Source organism: Tenrec ecaudatus, unplaced genomic scaffold (assembly GCF_050624435.1).
Source record: "Tenrec ecaudatus isolate mTenEca1 unplaced genomic scaffold, mTenEca1.hap1 Scaffold_495, whole genome shotgun sequence".
NCBI lineage: Eukaryota > Metazoa > Chordata > Mammalia > Afrosoricida > Tenrecidae > Tenrec > Tenrec ecaudatus.
In genome coordinates, this window is record NW_027459406.1 from 198,184 (window position 1) to 219,445 (window position 21,262).

Sequence of the window (21,262 nt, forward strand, 5' to 3'; positions counted from 1 at the left end):
GGTAGCTTTGTCTGACCTCTACATAGACAAAGAAGAAGAATTACCATGAGGGCAAGGTCAAACAAATAGCTACTCTCCATCTTAAGATGAGTTTTTCCATTGCCGCACTGCTAGGTATCCTATTTGTGACTCTGGCTCTCGTAGAGAAACAGGGGCACAGAAACTCATGTCTAAGTGAGACTCATATATCAAGGTTAAGTGTTCATCAAGCAGACATCCGAAAGCAGTGTGGTCCAAACCCACAAGTCCGACAATAACCCATTAACCCACATGTCCAACACCAATTGCAATGTCCTCCTCCATCTTTCAAAACAGACGATATGTTGCTGGCTGAGGGAGGAGAGCTGAGGCATTGAATGTGTAAGCAGAGCAGCGTGGGCATTGGATATGTCAGCATATCTGCACGGCTACTCCAACAGCCCGGCCTTCCTCTGGGTAGGTCCATGTGTCTTCGGCTCAGGGACGTCTTGCCGGAAAGGAGCCTTGACAGCTAAAGCAGGTAAGAAGCTGAGGCAGCTGCACCCTGCTCCCACATTCAGAAATGAAGAGACCCAACTAGAATGGCAATGCTCAAGGAGCCATTGATCCCTCCGCCCTTCATTTAACCGCACGTGTGTATCGCCCAGGTTGGCACAATCCACGAACTATATCCAAACTTGCCATCCTGGCACCCATTCAGAATTGAAATTACGTGACACCAATAACTTAATTCTATAAGCCTCTGATTATGTTCCTCCCTCTGGAATGTTTTTAAGCCATCTACTCCGTGCACTTGTACCTCATATTTTCGCTGTTTGCTTAATCTACGGCCCTCTTAGATCAAACCTTTTCTCAGAGGAAAAAATCATTTTCGACCTGAATAAATCTTCATTCCAATAGGAACCTATTGAATTTTGCGTCCATCAACAAAGTCAAAACCGAAGAAGCCATTCATAAAGTCAGCCATGATCCACACCAGTTCACAGCCTCGAAAATCCGCCATCTGTTAGGGTTCTGGTCAACCCATGCCTTCCTCAGCTCTACGGTGTCCACCGATCACCTTGCTTGTAGACCATGAGCTCTCTCCAATATTCAAGAAGCTTGGGTTACTCATGCTAGATCATGAATTTTTGTTGATTCACTCTCATATTCTCCATTTCTCCTGTAAACCAAATACACAAGTGTCAGAGGCCAAACTCAATTAGTGTTTTTATTACTACATTTCTCCAACTTCTACTGAGCAAGTAGATTCACGTGGTCACCTTGCAAACCGTCAGCCTGCTCATAAGCTCCCTTTTACACCCATTCCCTGGGAGGTATTTTCTTTGTACTCCCAGATTTTTTTAGTGTTGGCAAAGACTTGTGGTTCCTGAGTACAGGAAAGCACTGTTTCGCATATAAATCAATTCTCTGCATAGCTGTCTTCTAAGGTGTTTCCTAAGCCCATGTAAAGATCAAATTTTGTTGGCTCAAAGCAAGTGGGCTTACAAACTTTCTGCTCTCATACTTCCCATAGTTTCCCCAGTAATCTATTGAATATAGGGTGGCTTTGTCTGACCACTGGCTAGACAGAGAAGGAAAACTACCATGAGGGAGAGGTCAGACAAACATCTACTCTCCATCTTATGGCTAGTTTCTCCAGTACACCACTGCTAAGGTACCACAATGTGTTAGTCAGGGTACTTTAGGGAAAGAACTACAGTGAAACTCATGTCTAAGGGAGAGTTTTATATAGTTTATATAAAGTGCTTTATATAGTTTATATATAGTGTGCATCAAGCAAAAATCCCAAACCTGTCCTGCCAAAACCCACAAGTCCAAAATTAATCCCTCAACCCCTTTATCCAGTATCAAACCACAAAGTCCTCCTCCATCTCACAAACCAGACACCATGATGTTGACTGGAGGAGGAAAGCCGATTCAGTGAATGTGTAAGCATCTCTGCACCGGCATCGTGTCTACTAGGTCCATGTGGCTTCTCCTCAGGGATGTCTTTCAGGAAATTATTCTTGGGAGCTAAAGCAGGGAACTGGCTAAGGGAGCTGCATCCGGATCTGACCATCATAAAGCAAGGCACCCCAGCATTAGAAAGGCGTGGATCCCTGAACCACTTATCCCTCTCCCTTTCAATTCGCCCCACATGTGTTTATCGGCCAGCTTGTCACAGCAAACTAACTACCTCACAGCTCTTCTAACAGTCCATGACATCAATTGTATCAAGCTCATTTATACCACTATCATTTGTTGCCATCATTTTCTAAACAGTTACTTTCTTTTTGAACTCTTGGTTCAATTCTTCTCTTTTCCTACACTCCCACTCTCGTGACCCCTTGATTTCCTATCTTATACTGAGTGCTGTGTCCCTTCACCACATTTATGTTGTTTACCCCCCTGGGGAGCAGTATTATACAGCAATCATTGTGATCCGTTTCCCCTTTCTACCCCTACCTTCCATCTACCCTCCTGGTACCCTTCGGTTTCTGTTCCTGAGAGGTTGGTCTGACCTTGATTCTGTGTGTCATGATCCTTTATCTGTACCTGTATACATGCTCTTGCCTACGCACAACTGATTGGCAGAACTGGGATCATGATAGAGGGGGGTGAGGAAGCCTTAAAGATACAGAGGTATGTTGTACATTTCATTAGTGTTATACTGTGCTCTGGTTGCCTCATCCTTTTGTTGTGACCCTTCTGTGAGGGTATGTCCTCCCGTCTACAGATGGGTTTTGGGGCTCTGCTCCAACCCCTTTATCCTAAACAATATGGGGGTTTTTGTTTGTTTGCAGTCTTCTGGTGCCTACCTGATTCTGTCAACACCTCATGATCTTACAGGCTAGGGCCCTTTCATATGGGATTTGTTGCTTCTTTGCTAGATGGCTGCAAGTTTACCATCAGTTTTTTAAGAACCCAGATGTTTTATCTTTTTATAGCTGGGCATCATCAGCTTTCTTTACCTCATTTGCTTATGCATTCATTTTGCCTTCAGCTATTATGCTGGGAGGGTGAGCATCACTGAATGCTGGGTTGTTAGAACAAAGTGTTCTTGTGTTGAGGGAGGGCTTAAGCAGAGGCCCAAAGTCCATCCACTTCCTTAATTTATCGCTATGTAAATATATGTACATAGGCCAATACCTCGATTTTTATTAATATATTTTCATAAGTGCACACCTATGTTTATTCCTGTATCCTTAGATTTGCTTCCTAGATCGTTCCTGTTTTCTTTTTACCTTCCTCCTTTCCCAACATCATGCGTGCCCTTCTTCTCTCAGCTAGATTGCCGTTGCTCCACCACCACCACCAGGATCTCTATGTCCTCCTTGTTGTTCCTTTTAATTCCCTAGTTGTTTCCTGTCTATGGCATCGTTTGCTCACCACTCCTTTCCTCCCACTGTCTCCTCTCCCAAGTGCCTCCAGAAATGCCGGTCCCTTTACTTTCTCCTTGGGCTTTCTTCCCAAACCTATCTTATATTGGTAGGCAAAGCAATAAAAGAGACAAAGCAAAAAGAAAACAAAAGACTGAATAAAAAGGGAAAACAAAAAAAGGGGGGAAACCTAGAAAACCCCCCTGAAAACACATACAAAATTCCAAATCTGTCTGCTGACCTTTATGATTATCTCCCCACCAGTCTAGAGGGGTTCTGAGAACTGCCCCTCCTAGCCTGAAATCTATTGTGGGGACACTTCAAGGGCTTCGTGGCTTGGCAATGCTCCCATTGCTGATCTGTTCTGTTTCCTTCCTGGTTCATCCCATTGTGGGGATGGTCAGGCCCGACTCACTCCCTGCTGGGTGTCCCGAGTATTGTCCTCATTCACAATATGTTCCAGTGAGGGGACACCATGTCTCAAGCTGTTGTCAGCCCTACAGTCCTCTCTGTGCCTTAGCAGCAGCATGCAGGGCCGTCCTCCTCAGGACTTGGTGTGCCAGTATCCAGTCTAAACCCTCACTCCCTTTTTCCTTTGGGTTTACACTTCCATATGGGCATGGCGGGCCAGCCCCTCTCCCCAACCTGTAGGCTAAGTGTTGTCCTCTGTAGCGCATACTTCTAGGGGAAATGGAGGCGGGGTTGTCAGTTTGGCTTTGATTGGGGATGGCCCCGTAGACCCCTCAGTGATCTACATATAACCTCCTCCCTGGAGGATGGGCAACAGGAAAGTGGGTGAAAACTTGGATCTCCATCTGCAGAAGAATGAAACAGGACCCATACCTCACTCCATGTACAAAAACAAACTTAAACTGGATTACAGACCTAAATGTAAACCCCAGAACTATCAGGATCATCAATTAGAAACTTAAGGGGTCTATTGCAGGGCATACATGGACTAGCAAATCTAATAAAGGAAGCACACAGAGCAAAAGACAACACAGATGCCTGGGACCTACTAAAATAAAACACTTATGCACCTCAAAAAATTTCATCAAAATAGTAAAATGAGAACTCACAGATTGGGGTGGTGGGGTAACAATGACACAACTAACGAGAGACTTGTTACCAAAATCTATGGAATTTTTCTAAGAAAAAAATTAGTCCAATTGAAAGGTGGGCAAAGGACATAAAATAGACATTCACCAAAGCTGGCTTGTGAATGACTAACACATACATGAAGATATGCTCACCATTTCCTAGCCACCCAGGAAATGCAAATCAAAACAACAATGAGTTATTACCGTACACTCCTCACAATAGCAATTGAAACACACAACAGAGAATGACAAATGCTAGAGAGGGCGTGGAGCATTTGGAACTCTTATACATGGCTGGTAGTCTTGTAAACATTTACAACCAGTGGGGAACGCTATGAGACTACCTGAAGCAAGTAGCATTAGACCCAGCAACACCTCTGCTTGTCATATACCCCAAAGAAGTAAGAGACAGACCCCAGACATGTGTTCTCCTACATTCACCGTAGCACTGTTCACAATAGCAAGAGGCTGGAAAGAGCCCAAATGCCCATCAGTAAAAGAATGGAGGAAGAAACTCTGGTACACATTGAAATTATGTGCCCCTGAAAAACAGTGATGAAACCATGAAACACCCCATTACATAGATGGGCCTGGAAATGATTATGCTTCGTAAAGTTAGTCAATCACAAAAAGACTGGCACACTACTATAAGGATAAACACCAAGATAAAGGCAGAATTCTGCTCTTGGGTCATGTAATCATCTTTTTGTCATGAAATCTGGCCTCCCAAACAAGGTAGTGAGCCAGTATAGTACCCGTGCACTATATATTGCCCTCTTTACATTTGCATCTTACAAACCACTTCAACGGAAGACACGTCCCCTCCACTGGGATCAATTTCTCAAGATGGGAAGGGAGGAAGGAGGGAGACGACCAATCAGTTGCTGCCATACAACATTGTCCTACGGTCACCCAAATTCAATAGATACTCCTACGAGAGTGATTAGCAAACCATCCTGGAAACTCAAGTCAAGACATGAGGGGGAGACGGGTCTGTCTTGGAAAAGGCAATTACACTTTCGTTGATGGATAAACTGGGTAGAGCAAGATGCCATCTGGGGGGAAACATGCTTAACGGTACTTATAGAACCCAAGGAGAGAATACGCCTGGTATTACATTCCTAACTGGACACTTTTGACCTGGTTTCTATCCAGTCCTTGGTGATCCAGACTGGATGCTGTAGTCATCTAGGATTTTAGACTCTGTTCTTTCCAGGCTCACAACATCCTCCATGGGCCACATCAGAAGGATCCGATTTGGAAAGTCACTAAGGAGCTGATAAGATAAAGCCCCCTAGACCTTATTAGCTCCTTAGTGGCTTTCCAAATCAGTGGGATTTACCTTAGATTCGCCTGAAACAGGTTTAAGAAAGTGCTTTAAAACATACTCCCTTGGACTTAGGGCAAAGTGCTCTAGTGTCCAAAGATGCAGATGACTGCTATCTTAATACTCTGGAATTTGAGTTTGTTGGATTTCAGTCTGGATCTCTTGCTTTGGGAATACCCTGTGAATGGTGTCCCAGGACTATCATATAGTTACTGTTTGTATTCTCTCTTTGCTTTTTTGTCACATATGTTAATCTGGAAGGTATAGTCCTGGCTTTGTGAATGAATGTTATTGAAAATTTTATCCTATTCCCAGTGTATGTGTAGTGACCAGTCACTTAATCTTTTTTTTAATCATTTTACTGGGAGCTCATACAATTCTTATCACAATCTATACATCCATCCATTGTGTCAAGCACATATGTACATTTGTTGCCATCATCATTCTCAAAAAATTTGCCTTCTACTTCAGTCCTTAATATTGGCTCCTCCTTTTGTGCCCCTCCTGCCTCCTTCCCCTCCCTCATGAATCCTTCATAATTCATAAATTATTATGTCATATGTTACACTGTCTGACATCTCCCCCTGCCCACTTCTCTGCTGTCCATCCCCAAGGGAGGAGGCTATTCGTAGATTCTTGTAGTCGGTTCCCCCTTTCCACCCCACATTCCTTCTACCCTCCAGGCATCGCCACTCTCACCATTGGTCCTGAAGGGGTCATCTACCCTTGATTCCCTGTGTTTCCAGTTTCTATCTGTACCAATGTACATCCTCTGGTCTAGCCAGCTTTGTAAGGTGGGATTGGGATTATGATATTGTGGGAAGGAAGCATTAAGAACTAGAGGAAAGTTATATGTTTCATCGTTGCTACCCTGAACCCAGACTGGCTCATCTACTTTCCACAACCCTTCAGTAAGGGGGTGTCCAGGAGGCAAAGGGCACTTACAGAGGTCTAAATACAGGCATGGACATATGTAAATATATTTATATATGACAATGGGAAAATAGATCTATGTGCACATATTATAGGTTTAGTATTAAGTTAGCAAATGGACATTGGGCTTCCACTCAAGTACTCCTTCAATGCAAGAACATTTTGTTCTGTTAAATTGGCATTCCATGATGCTCACCTTCCTGACATGATCACTGAAGAAAAATGTGTGCATAAGCAAATGTGGTGAAGAAAGCTGATAGTGCTCGACTATCAAAAGATATAGCATCTGAAGTCATAAAGTCTTGAAGGTATACAAGTGGCCCTGTAGCTCAGAAACAACAAAGCCCACATGGAAAAAGCACAGCAGCCTGTGTGATCAGGTTTAAGGTATCAAAGAACAAAAAATCAAATCATTGTGAATGAGGCGGAGTACAGATTGGGAACGCCTTACAGAAGGGTCACAGGGAGGAGAAGAGCCAGTCAACGATGAAACATACAACTTTCCTCTAGTTCTTAAATGCTTCCTCTCCCCAACCCCCACCCCCACTATCATGATTCCAATTCTACCTTACAAATCCAGCTAGACCCACAGGATATACACTGATACAGACAGGAACTGGAAACACAGGGAATCCCTTCAGGACCAGTGATGAGAGTGGCAAAACCAGGAGGGTAGAAGGAAGATGGGGTAAAAAGGGGGAACCAGTAACAAGAATCTACATATAACACCCCTCCCTGCAGGATGGACAAGAGAAAAGTCAGTGAAGGCAGATAGATGTTGGACAGTGCTAAATTATCAAGTGTTCATGAGGGAGGGTGTGGCGGGAGGGAGGGAAAACATGTGGAGCAGATACCATAGGCTCAAGTAGAAAGAACATGTTTTGAGATTGATGAAGGAAACAAACATAAAAATGTGCTTGAAACAATAGATTTATGTATGGATTGTGATAAGAGTTGTATGAGCCCCCAATAAAATCATTTAAATAAAGATGGAAAGAATACACAGAGTTATGGTATCAAAAGAATAGGTTGACATTCAACCATTTCCAGAGGTGGCATCGGACCAAGAACCAATAGTACTGAAGGAAGAAGCCCAAGCTGCATTAAAGGCACTAGAGAAACACCAGGCTCTGGGAACTGACAAAATACAGGAAACACTCACTCACCAAGAAATCTGGAAGACAGCTGCCCGGTCAACCCACTGGAAGAAATCCATACTTCTGGCCATTCCAAAGAAAAATGAAGTGATGCAACAGAATGGAAATGATAAAATTTTCACTGATAACACATGCCGGTAAAATTTTGATGAAAATATTTCAAAAATGGTTACAACAGGACATCAACGGTGAGCTGCCAGAAATTCAAGCTGGATTCAGAAGCAGATATGATACAAAGAGAATTCTTGCTGACATGAGATAGATGGTGGATGAAACTATAAAATGGCAGAGAGATGCTTATTTGTGTTTTATTGACTACGCAAAAGCACCAGAAAAGAGAGAGCCTAACAATGTGCTGGTTTTCAAATAATCCTCAGCAAGTACAGAAGAATTCACCAAATTCTGGGAGATTTGCTCAAGCAGGGAGCTTTTCTGAAGTTGAGTTTTGGTCTGTTTCTGAGACCCTCAATGCTAATCTTTCTTTATATGTTGTAAGATACTCCCTAGTATTGGTTTATTAAGCCTTAGGAACCACCAAAACACATACATAACACAAAGCAAAACTGACCCGCTGGAGCTTTTATGTAAACTGAACTAAACAAGCATCAACAGCAACAGAGAACGCTCAGATAAAGGGGCAAGGAAGTTTAAAAATAAAAACACGGCATGATTAAGAAAGCCTGGGTATTATGTAGCAACACATGGAAGTGAACGTGTTGGGCAATAATGGAGATGCAAGGAGAACACTGTGGTCATTCTGGGAGATCTGCTGTGAAGCACCAGATCACCAGCACGTGAAGATGATCCAGCCTTTTATTGCTTTCCCACCACAGAAGAGGACGCAGCAAGAACGAGGGAGGGAGGGAGGCAGAACCCTTGGCAAATAGCAGGTGGAAAAACGGTGAAAAGTGAGGCCAAACAGGATCCCAGTGGTGAGGATTGGTCCAACCCTGGGAACCAGGTAGACTGTATCTGGGAGCTCGTGCTGGGACCCTGGACTCCTCCTCATGAGTGGAATGTTGGGGATACTGTTGTGGATATTACTCACAATTTAGGCACAGATCTGGGTGTGTAAACTATTAGATCCAGTAGCTGGAAGCTAGAAATAACAAACTGCACGGAAATGAAGTAGTCAATGACACCACTCATAAACTGAGTAAATATGCAAATGATGGGCTCAAAAACAGGCCTCAGGAGAAAGGAAAAATATAATTCTGGAAGTGGAAGAGGAAAGGTTGATGAGAAACAAAAGGTCTCCTGGAGAATGAATGACCAGGTATCCTAAAGAGAGTCTTCATTAAGGGTAATGCCAGCAATTTTACTGACTAAGATAAAATTGAGAGATCTTGTTCTACCCCATTGCCATTGAGTCAAATCCAAGCAAGTCTTGATAAATTTTTAAAAATTGAAATCATATGAAGTATTTTCTCTGATCACAAGTGAGTGAAACCAGAAATCAGTAACAGAAAAAACCCTGAAAATATGGAAATTAATTAACATACTATGAAACTAATAGTGGGTCACGGTAAATATCAAAAGAGAAATCACACATTTTAAAAATCTGATGAAAATGAAAGCACAACATACAATATTCAGAGAAGACAGTGTGCAGAGGGAAACTTACAGCAATAAACAGGAAGGAGAGGGTGAAGGGATCTCCAATTAACAGCCTAACTGGATAATTCTAGAAACTAGAAAGAGGAGACCAAAAAGAAGCCTTAATGTACCAGAAAAAGGGAAATAGCAAAGATCACTCAGAAATAAAATTAAAAACAGAAAGATAATAGAACCAATAAAATCAGAAGTTGTTTCTTTGAAACAATCATTAAGAATAACAAAACTCTAGCTAGTGACAAAGAAAACAACCAAAAATAGAGAACTAACTGTCATAGTTAGGTTTTGTATCACCTTGACCAGATCAGAATTCTCAGGGGGTTGGTAACTGAGGCCTAGTAATCCCTATGATGTTGTATAACACAATGTATCCCATAATGGGATCTGCTGTGATCAGCTAATCAGATTAAGGTGGAGTACAATCCTCTTACTCAGGTAATAGCACCAATACACCTGAGAGGAAGTTTACTCAGAGTGGGGCCTAATTCATATTTAAGCGGAGGTTGAGGAGACACTTGCTGGCTTTTTTGCGTCTGAGTCCTGTATCTGACTTGTCTGTCTCTTATTCTTTGTACTTGAACCAGCGGCCTGCCATAATGGCTGCCGATCCATAGAGCAATCAGCAACCTGCTATCTGACCTGCCAACCTTGACTTCGTTTCTCTCTCCTGTCACAGCCTGATTTGCTGACCCGAGATTCATCTACTTCTACAGCCTGTGGTATAGAAGCTGAAGCTACTCAAGTCAGGAGAAGCTTCCAGTTTAAAATCTGACTGGCTGACTTAAAGCCACACTGTCCTTACCTACTTCTACAGCTGTATGAGCTCTGTTATGTATGTACACACACACACACACACACAGATTTATATCAAGAACGTGCTGTGTATGTATATATACACATATAAATGCATGCATATATATAGAACCCCCATAAAGAAACAAAAATTTTCCAAAGCTGTGTACTTAATTTTTTGACAAGACACCTATCACTTTCAAAGTACTTTCCATTATACTTAATACATTTGACAAATCTGCCATTCCTTCCTTGGAAACCCTTTTCAAACTCCTATTTGGGTGGCTGACAGCACTTCCTTAGTTTTTTCTTCATTTCTTCTACATCATCAAATTGCTGGCCTTTCATGCCCCTTTTCATTCGTGGAAATGAAAAGAAGTCCCTCAGAGTGAGGTCAGGTGAGCCAGGTGCATGGGGCGAGAGAGGCATGCTCTTTTAGCTAAAAACTGGTGCACTGAGATGGCTGCATGAGCAGGTACATTATCGTGGTGGCAAAACCCATCCCCCATCTGCCACAAATCAGGCCTTTTTTGTTGCACACTGTTATGCAATCTTTTCAGAACCTCTAAATAGAAAGCTTAGTCAACAGTGTGAGCTGGTGAAACGAACACCAAATGCCCCACAATTTGGCATTTTTGTCTCTTTCAGAAGTTGATGGACATGCAGAACAAGGTTTGTCATCAGTCAACATTTCACCTTTTTTGAAACGAGCAAACCACTTGTACACGAGTTTTTCCCATAGTGCTCTCCGTATAAGCTGTGTGCAACATCACAACAGTGTCTGCCGCATTTTTCCCCAAGGAGGAAACAAATTTCACAGCCACACACTGTTCTCTTAAACCAGCCATCACACAAAAAAAAGAAAGAAAACGAGATTAGAGCAAAACAGCTTTATGAAAAAAATTCACTGTGATCAGAGAGAAGCTTCCCAAGAGATGCTACTGGGTGCACTAACTCAGAACAAGTAGATGCTGTCCTAGCAAGGGGAAAAGCCTACTACGAAAGGTCTGCCCAGAGGAGCTTTTTCCTGTGATGTACTTTTTGTACCCCCTCATACAGGAATACTACTCAGCCTTTAGGAGAAGTCTTAATACATGCTACGTATGCGTGGAACTTGAGGAACTAAGCTGAGCAAAATAAGCCAATTACAGGATAAATACTGTATGACTTCACTTACAAGAAAGAAAAGGCAAATATATAAACACCAAAGTTTACTAGTGGCTACCAGAGGCAGGAAGGAGGGGGGAAGGATTGAATAAAACAATAGAATTGATTACGGGTACGTTGCACACCCAATTATTGTAATTGCTGTCAATGATTTATATAGCTGTAAAAGTAGAATTGGCAAACGTTGTACAAGAAGTATGTTTACAATAACAAGTTAAATAAGAGTAGCTGCTGACCCTGCTTATATTCAATCAAAACTGATATTTGGTTCCTTAGTTTGGAGGTTTAGGGACATGGTTTCATGGAACATCCCAGTAGTTGTTGTTGTTCATTTTGCCTGGTAAAGTGTGCAGAGCTACTGATTTACTTCCCGCTTCACTGAATACCCTCTGGACTCTTTAAAGCTTGCAAGCAGTCATCCAAGGCACGATAATGTAGCTCTATTGACCCAGAGAAACAGAGGGAGAGAAAGAACTGGACGTAGGCTGATATGAAGGGTCTGGCTAATTACCTCTCTAAACAACTGCCTCCCTTTGAGGCCAGAAACTGGGCTGGTGCCCCCCTCTCATTACTGCACAATTTGGTCATGGATTTTATAGAAGAATCCTGTCCTACAACTCAATAAAACAAAACAAAAACCAAGCAGAATTTCAAACTCTCCTAGAGTCTAGTCTTTCTGGAGCCAAGAAGAGGGATAAAGCTCTGGAACCATTGCCCTGAGATAATTTTAAAGACTGAAACCAAAGTATCCCCGAGCACCATCTTAAAATCTCCTTGTAGTGAGCTTCATGAACTTGAGCATGATGCTCTTTTGAGAACGACCTATATGGAATCACATTGCGAACAGTAACTACAAAGATTAAGTAGAAAAGTTCGAGGGGAGTGGGTGTGTATTACTAAGGAAGGAACAACTCAGAAAAGAAGGGTGCTAATGCTCCCACAGCTGGAAGCATGTCATCAGTTTCTCTACATGTAGAGGCTCTCATACATGTAGAAACTGTCATACATGTAGAAACCCAACAGTATATGGTTTGCTGTGTGTCTTCTCAAGAACCACAAAACCATAAACACAATTTAGAAGGAAAAAGCGCAGGCACTGTTACAGACATTGTCTAGGCATCTCCACACACCTTTCAGAATTGAACAAATCCTTGGTTAAATTGTTCAGTTAAAAACTACGGGACCGATTACAAGGATCTACATGTGACCTCCTCCCTGGGGGATGGACAACAGAAAAGTGGGTGAACTTGGGAGACGTCGGACAGGGCAAGATATAACAAAATAATAATTTATAAATTATCAAGGGTTCATGAGGGAGGGGGAGGGGAAGCAGGGAGGGAGGGGGAAAATGAGGACCTGATGCCAGGAGCTTAAGTAGAGATCACATGTTTTGAGAATGATGAGGGCAATGAATATACAGATGTGTTTTACAAAACTGATGTATGTGTGGATTATGATAAGAGTTGTATGAGCCCCTAATAAAGCGATTTAAAAAACTATGGGACCATAGTTCTGTGGGACAAACTTAGTCAATTGACATACATAGTTCTTGAAGTTAATTGTCTCCCTCCTAGTTTGGTGAGTAGCACCTGTCCTTTAAAAGCTTCCAAGAATCCAACTCAAGACACCAGAGAATTAAAGAAACCAAAGACTCAAAGAAGAAACTAGTCCACAGTCTAATTGTCCACAGGAACCATCACTTCATTTATCCTGAGCTCAGAACTAAATGATGCCTTATACTGACCTACCGTTCCATCCAAGTAGATGTCATATAAAACGGGAGAAAAAGGAAGAACAAAATTCAAATTCCTTTATTGGACTGATCGCCTAAAGGAACTCCATTTGACCTTGAAGCAGAAGTCACTCCTGGAGGCCACGTTTCATCAATCAATACATTCTCTAATAACAAACAATCTCACCCCTGAGTGCTGAGCTCCCGTACGTAATCAACCAAATGATAAACATTTACCCTAAAGCAAAAATCAGATGGTAGGAAGACGCAAGGAAGTTCAATTAATTGAAAAAGAACAAACAGAATAGAAATAACAAAAATGTTGATATTTTGTGAAAAATATAACCAATGTTATGGAACAATTTGCATTAAAAATATTAACTGGGAACCTAATTTACTTTGTAAACTTTCACATAAACCCAATAAAGTATTATTTCACTAAACAAATTTCAAAGAAATCTGAGAGGTTCAGATTATTTCCACATTAATACATGGACATACAATAAGAACCAATTTCAGAACAATAAACCAATGCAATTGATAGGCCCCTGTGTACTCTTTCCCGATTTGAGGTGTGGGGCCTGAGGAGTGGGGAGAGACAGCCTGGTGCTTTGGTAAAGGAGTGGCACCTGGTGGGGAATAAGCTGCCGACCGCGGAGGTGCAGAAGCAGAGTGGCATGACATTTAACACAGGTAGTAGACACCGTTTGCCATCCCACAAGAATAACAGCTCCACTACAAACAGAAAAGGTGAATTTCTCCCTTTTTTGTTTCCATATCTTACACCATCCACTGTATCCCCTTCACCCGCATTTCCATTATTTGCCCCCATCCGAGGTGGGGTGGAAACATCCATCGTTGCTATCAGTTCCCCTCAAAAATTTCTTGAGAATACAAAATCATTTGGATAAAAATATTCTGGTAACTTTTTGGGATACGAATATATTTTCAGATAACAATCATATACTTTGTCAGGGAATTACATAACTGAGTTTTATAATCCCTATTTTTAGACAAGTATGCAAATTATAAGTAAAACCTATGAGTTATTGACTGAAGGAAATGATTTTCAGTATAAATCAGAGAATCAAAATCATCTAGACATAACCCCTTACTTTAGGGAGCTTTAATATGGTGATATAATCTATCCACTGACATAGTTTAATATAGACTATTAATGTTCACAGTGCACCTGAGGCAGGAGTTCTCAGTTCACAGGACAACCACAAGTCCTAGTTAACTGACCTCTGACCCAAATGATTCAGATTCACTGCTCAGGATTGAGTTAACAATCTGTATTCTTATGAAGCACACTAAATTGTTCTAGTGTAGGTGGTCTCTTGATAGGTTTGAGAACCAATGGGAAGCACAGAAAACTGTCCCCGGAGCTGGTGCTGTCAAGCAAGCACTGGGCTGCTAACCACAAGGTCAACTCCGTGTGGCTGCCTCACTCCGCCTCCACAGGGGGCCCATATGGTCATTCTGTCTTTAAGACCATAGGCTCTCACCAATACTCAGCAAGCCTAGCCCCCTCGTGCTAGGTCATGAACTTTAGACCAGTCAACCCGTTCTCTTCTCCCCTTTTTCCTGTAAACCGAGTCCACAGGTGTCAGTGGTCAAACTCAACCCGTCTCTTTATTGCTGCCTTTCTCCCACTTCCACTCAACTAGTAGATTCAGCTGGTCCCCTAGCAAGCCTTTCGGCCTTCTCTCAGGCTCCCTTTAACATTCTGTCCCAGAGAGGAGTTTTCTTCATGGCTCCAGATTTTATCCAGCTTCTAACAAAAACCATTGGTTCCTGAATCCTCCAAAGCACTGGGTGGGGCATATATTTTCAAAGTTTTCTTTACAGGCATGGGCTAAATCTACCTAAAGATCAAATTTTAATGGCTCAAATCAAGTGGACTTACAAACTTTCTATTTTCATACTTCCCATATTTTCCCCAGAAAACAACCGAGTAAAGGGTGGCTTTGTCTGGCCTCTGGCTAGACAAGGAAGAAGAACTACCATGAGGGAGAGGTCAAACATCTACTCTCTATCTTAGGATTTGTTTCTCCAGTACCCCACTCCCAAGGTACCATTATGTGTTAATCTGGGCACATTAGAGAAACAAATCCAGAGAGAGGGGGAGTTTTATATAAAGGATATAAGAGAGAGTTTTATATAAAGGGTAAGTGCACATCAAGAAAACAATCCCAACTCAGTGCTGCCCAAGCCTGTAAGTTCAACATTAACCCATATGTCCAACAACAATCCACAAAGTCCTCCTCGATTTCACAAAACACACCTATGTGGCCGACTGCAGGAGGAAAGTTGAATCAGTGAGCGTGTAAGCATCTCAGCGCTGGCAGGGGTCACCACGCGGCTGCTCCAGCACCCAGGGCTGCATCGGGGTAGGTCCATACGGCTTCTCCTCAGCAATGTCTTGAAGGAAGTGAGCCCGGCTAGGTGAACAGGGAGCTAGTTAAGGCAGCTGCACCCTGCTCCAACCATCAGAAAGCAAGAGACCCGAGAACTAGAAACGCCAGGCACACGGAACTATTTATCCCTCTGCTCTTCAATTAACCGCACATGTGTTAATCAGCCAGGTCGGCACAATAAATGTTAACTATCTCAGGCACCATAAGTTGGTGATGACGAGGGGCAATTAACAACAACAACATGACAGACACTGTTCTAGGTCCTTGGATGAAACAGTAGACCGAACAAAGAGCTTCGATTTCAGTGGGAAAAGACAAGTAGACTAATTTCAAATGTTGATGAGAATTCTGAAGAAGACAGCCTAAGAGGATTGATGGCGGACCATGTGAAAATCATCTGAGCTGAGGCCTGAATGTTGGAGGCAAGATCTCGGGGAAGGACATTTCAGGATGCAGCAAACTAAAAGAGGCTCGGAAATTAGTTGCCTTCCTTCCCAGTGAGAGCTGGAAGGAATCTAAGCACTTTGAAGTAGCTGGCCTCCCTGAGGGCCTTGATCAATAGAATACAGCAGAGTTGACACAGTGCCCGTATCCAGTCTGTAAGAAACTGGCTGCTTCCACTTCCTGACTCTGAAGAGTCCTCACTCAGAACTTTTAACTGCCAGGTAAGAAGCCTGTGTGCCCTGCTGCAGAGCCCATGTGGAGAAGCCTTGAGAACACACAGACAGGGAGAGGCGCCCAGCTGAGCCCAACCTTCTCATCATCTTTGGCAATGAGGAACATTTAGCAAAACCGTCGTAGACCCTCCAGACTAGCTGTCAAGTGCATACCAGCATGTGACCCTAGTCAATGCCATTTGGAACAAAAGATGTATAGTTGAGTTCTGCCTGACTTAGTCTTCCAGGGCTGTGATAACAAGATAGCACAGAAATGTATTCCTCACAGTTCCGGAGGCTAAAAGTACAATTCAGAGTGTCTGCCATGCTGTCTCCTGAGACGTTTGAGAGAAGAGTTGTTTCCTGTGTCTCCCTTAGTTCCTGGTGACTCTGAGCAACCATCGGCATCCCTTGGCTTTAGAAGGATGTGCCATGCTGTCCTCATGCGGAGTGTGACTTTCTGTTCGTCCTCTTCTTTTTATAAGATGCTCATCATGAAGCAAATCCCACCCAACTTTGATAGGATCTCATTTGACTTAGCTGTTTAGCCAAAGAAACCCCCACTTTCAAAACAGGATCACAATCACGGGCTCAGGGACTTCGACTTCAACATATCTTTAGGGAGAACACAAGCAATCCATCACACTGACCTACAACACTGACGGATGGTAAAAGGGTTGCTGTTTGAAGCCATTCAATGTTAAGGCATTGAATGATGTGCAACCATGGAATACTAGAAAACAGTCCAAGAAAAGGATCGGTGCAAAATGAGATAGGAAATGAGTGTAGAGTGTTCAAGAGACCAAAATTGGGTCATCATTAAAAGCTGGTGCTTTGATAAATGAGCAGAGAAGAGAGGAGATGAACGAAGAGAGTTGAGTAAGGGTCTGTTGTGTGGTGCTGGGGGGCCCATGCAGAGAATGGCCAGTGAAACCTTCTAAATCGATAGTGGATATTATCTGAACTTTGAAAGATCTTCCAGCAGCCGTGTGGCAAACGCACTGTCATGGGGCAAGAGTGGAAAAGGAACAACCAAGTAAGAGACTGTTGCAATCGGTGGTTTTTCCTGATTGGGAATTTAGCCTACTAGGAGAAACTTACCTTGCACCACTGTCATTAACTTCCTGTCTTTTGTTCCAGTTCCCGTAACTGGACCTCCTGCTTGTCTCCTTGCTTACCCCTAACTGTGCTTCTTGGTCTCAGCAATTTTCTCTCCACCTTGTGCCCCAGTGTCCTGTGTTATCAGGAGCAGGAAGAAGGAAAGTTTCCGCCTCATTTCTGCTGCTCGTCGTATGTGGACAAGCTCCACTTTAGGGACGTGGGTAACTTCTTTGGGGATAATATACCTCTGAACCTACCTACCTCAGCTCTCTGTCAGTTCTTGGGAGCCCCCTGCCTGAAGACAATAGGATTTCTGCTCCACTTTCTTACTTACACCAAACTGTCCCTCTCCCCCTGGAAGAGGCCGATGGTGGCCCAGGACTGCTATGACTACGGGGTACACCTGCCTTATTCTAGGTTTCACTATTAGAAAGCTTCATCTGCAGAGCGAAGGCTTATTCTTCTATCTCTATTAAACTATATTTTAAACTATCTGCCTGATTTCTATCTGTCTCACAAGGAAATTCAAGCTCAGGTGGTAAATAAGGAATTAGTTTGGGGCTTCACATCCATAACAACTGAAATTTAGTGTCAATAATCTGCCTGTCAGTCTAGTTCTTCTAAGGGCTTTTGCTTTGCTCATAGGTCTTTCCAGACCTCTCTGTTGGTGGTCCATGTGGATTTTCACATATGGCCTTTTCCTTGACTTTTCCTTTGTCATATGACAGCATCTCTGAGTGGACTTCCCTAGGTGGCCTAACTCTGAAACTAGGAATTGGCCTTCCATTCACATCCTTCCTTCCATTACCTTTAGTCTGTCCCCTCCTGGGCTGAAGTAAGTGTTTTCAATCTACATGGCTAAGTCCCTCCCACTGACCAGCCCCAGAGGCTATTGAGCTATGAACGGCCTTCCTTGGAATGCAGAAAGAAAGAGCAACATGGCATGGTGCTTTCTAGAGTCCTACTTGGTCTCAACCATGCATCCTTTATCTGGTTCTAGTTTCTCAGCCTCTCTGTGCTTCTGTTTCCTCACATACCAAATGAGGGTAGAGGCAACAGCGCCTACCTCAGGTTTACATGGGAATGAAAATAATACCTAAACAACACTCAGCACAGTACCTCGCATATAATTGAAAGCTCGATAAATATTAGGTAACATTGGACAGGCCCTGTCCTCATGCACTTTCAGAGTTGAATTTGAATGTGGGTGGAAAGCGGTAGCAGGAGAGCAAGGAGGTCAAGAACTCCTCAAGAAGAAAGCCCATTTGTAGGCCACTGGACATCCCCTTACAGAAGGATCTTGGGGAGGAGATGAGCCAGTCAGGGTGTCGTGTAGCAATGATGGAACATACAACTTTCCTCTAGTTCCTAAATGCTTCCTCCCTCTTCCTCCCACTATCATGATCCCAATTCTGCCTTACAAATCTGGCTAGACCAGAGGATGTACACTGGCACAGATAGGAACTGGAAACACAGGGAATCCAGGGCAGATGATCCCTTCAGGACCAGTGGTGTGAGTGGCGATACTGGGAGAGTGGAGGGAGGGTGGGGTGGAAAGGAGGAACCGATTACAAGCATCTACATATAACCTCCTCCCTGGGGGATGGACAACAGGAAATTAGGTGAAGGGAGGTGTTGGACAGGGCAAGATATGACAAAATAATAATTTCTAAATTATCAAGGGTTCATGAAGGAGAGAGGGGAAAAAATGAGGAGCTGATGCCAGGGGCTTAGGTGGAGGGCAGATTTTAAACCAGAATGAATACATTTTTCTTTGTCTTGCTCATTAAAAACTTTTCCCCAGAGGTGAGGTGCTGTTTTCACAGACCTGCTTGGAAGCACAATGCAGCTGTTCTATGTGTGCCCCTAATTCCAGGCGCAACTCAGAAAGGCTTTCCTCCGGCATGTCTTTGATGACCGCTTCTATTTCAGCTCGAGCTTCAGGGGCTCCTGTGCACCTTGGCACACCCAGGGCACTGTCTCTCAACATCCCTCATGGCTGTCTTCTCCTTGACACGTTTCAAGAACGTCTCGGTTTTTTCGATTATGCGTTGTGCTGGCTCCCTCCTTCACAGCTCCAATTTTAATTTTGCAACTGTTATAATTATCTTTCTTCTGCTAAACTGTCACTGAAGACAGTGAACAGAAAACTCGGCTCAACTCAATGGAGACAATAAGGATAGCTATCATATCACATCAGCAAGGATTTCTCAGGGGCTATTAGCACAAGGTGTAAGGCCACTGACCCAACCTCCGCCATCTAAAAGAGTGGTTCTCAACCTTCCTAATGCTGCGGCCCTTTCCTAGTTCCTCCTGTTGTGGTGACCCCGCAACCATACAATTATTTTCATTGCTACTTCATCACAACCCACAGGTTGAGAGCCGCTGCTCAAAAACTGGGTCATCTACTCTGTCTTTGCTGGGCGTTGGATTTATTTCCCATCTTCCCCTCCATCCTTTTTGATTGAATTAGTCATGGAAATACATGAAAAAATATAAGCTGGGGTCTTGTCACTAGGGTTCTGACTGTCTCCATACTCTAGCGAAGGTATTTCACTTTTGGAGACTGCTAGTACTTTCCAGGGAGCAATGTAGTTCTCCCCACCTGCACTCGTTCAGGAGCCCCGGCCGCATACTGGTTACACCCTGGGCTGCTAGCCCTTTGGTCGATAGTTCAAAACCACCAATGGCCCCAGGGCAGAAAGGCAGTGCTTCCTTCTCCTGCTCCCCGGAGCTAGCATGGACTTGATGGCAGTGAGGTTGGGTGTTCTGCTCTCCCCGCATGCACCCACTCTCTGTCCCTGTCCCCGTCCCTGTCCCCGTCCCTGTCCCTCACACGTGCACATCTCTGGGAGCTGCAGCCATTCCGTAGATGAGGGTGCTTCAGGACGTTCACAGACACACGAAATTGAAAGACCAAAGAAATTGTCCACCAACTCTTGGAAGGCTGCTCATATGTACGAATAGCAGGTGAAAGGTGAGGGGATGGAATAAATGGTGGGTGCCCTGCAGTGGTGACACGGAGTAGCTGTCCCTGGGAAGGCACAACCATAAAGCTTAAAACATTTCTGGGTTGAGGGACCAAGCTTAGAAGCTCCTGGAAAACATACAGGAGGAGACAGCCATGAGGAATAATGAGCAGGAGAGACAGGGGTGATGGCTTGTCAAGCTTTACCAGGCTTCTAAAGAGCTGGAACTGAAATAGAAGTCGCCAGCGAAGACAAACCCGAGGAAAGACAGTTTCACTATCCTTTTGGTTGATTCAAATCTTGAGCTTTTAATCCAGGGGAAGGACTTGGAGCAGCAGTTCTCAACCTGTGGGTCGTGACCCCTTTGGGGGTCAAACAACCCTTTCACAGAGGTCGCTCAAGACCATCAGAAAACACATGGTTATAGGAACTGAGACACAGCTCCTCTGTCTCCAGGCAGGTCCGCCCGCATAGACTGTTACCCATGCTACACCATGCTTCACGACAAAGTTTCATTTAATTGTTATTAGAATTAAATATTTCACAATCTATAATTACATATTGTTTTGTGATTATCACTATGCTTTAATTATATTCAATTTTTACCCATGAAAATACATCCTGCATATCAGATATTTACATTATGATTCATAACAGAAGAAAAATAAGTGATGAAGTAGCAACGAAAATAATGTTGTGGTTGGAGATCACCACAACATGAGGACCTGTATTAAAGGGTCGCGGCATGAGGAAGGCTGAGAACCACTACCTCAGAGGCATTCCACTGAATTCCAACCTGGCCTCGCACTGAGCACGTTGCTTACATATTCAGTGTAAGTCCAGTGGTCTTACTTGTAGCAGAAATTTCTGACAAATCCAGACGATTTACTAACTGCCAGTACCAGTTTATGGTATGCTACAGGCGGATTCAACAGGGATCAAAAGTAGAGTAA

General features: G+C 43.4%; 1 protein-coding gene across 1 annotated transcript in view; it reads right to left on the minus strand.

The window, feature by feature from the left end:
* Positions 1-601: 601 nt before the first annotated feature.
* Positions 602-21,262, minus strand: part of LOC142436623 (thyrotropin-releasing hormone-degrading ectoenzyme-like) — a 114,557-nt gene continuing 93,896 nt past the window's right edge. The window contains exon 7 of the mRNA XM_075540162.1: positions 602-1,141. Coding sequence (XP_075396277.1) covers positions 1,090-1,141 — 52 coding nt within the window. The 3' untranslated portion in view covers positions 602-1,089. The remainder of the gene's footprint in view (positions 1,142-21,262) is intronic.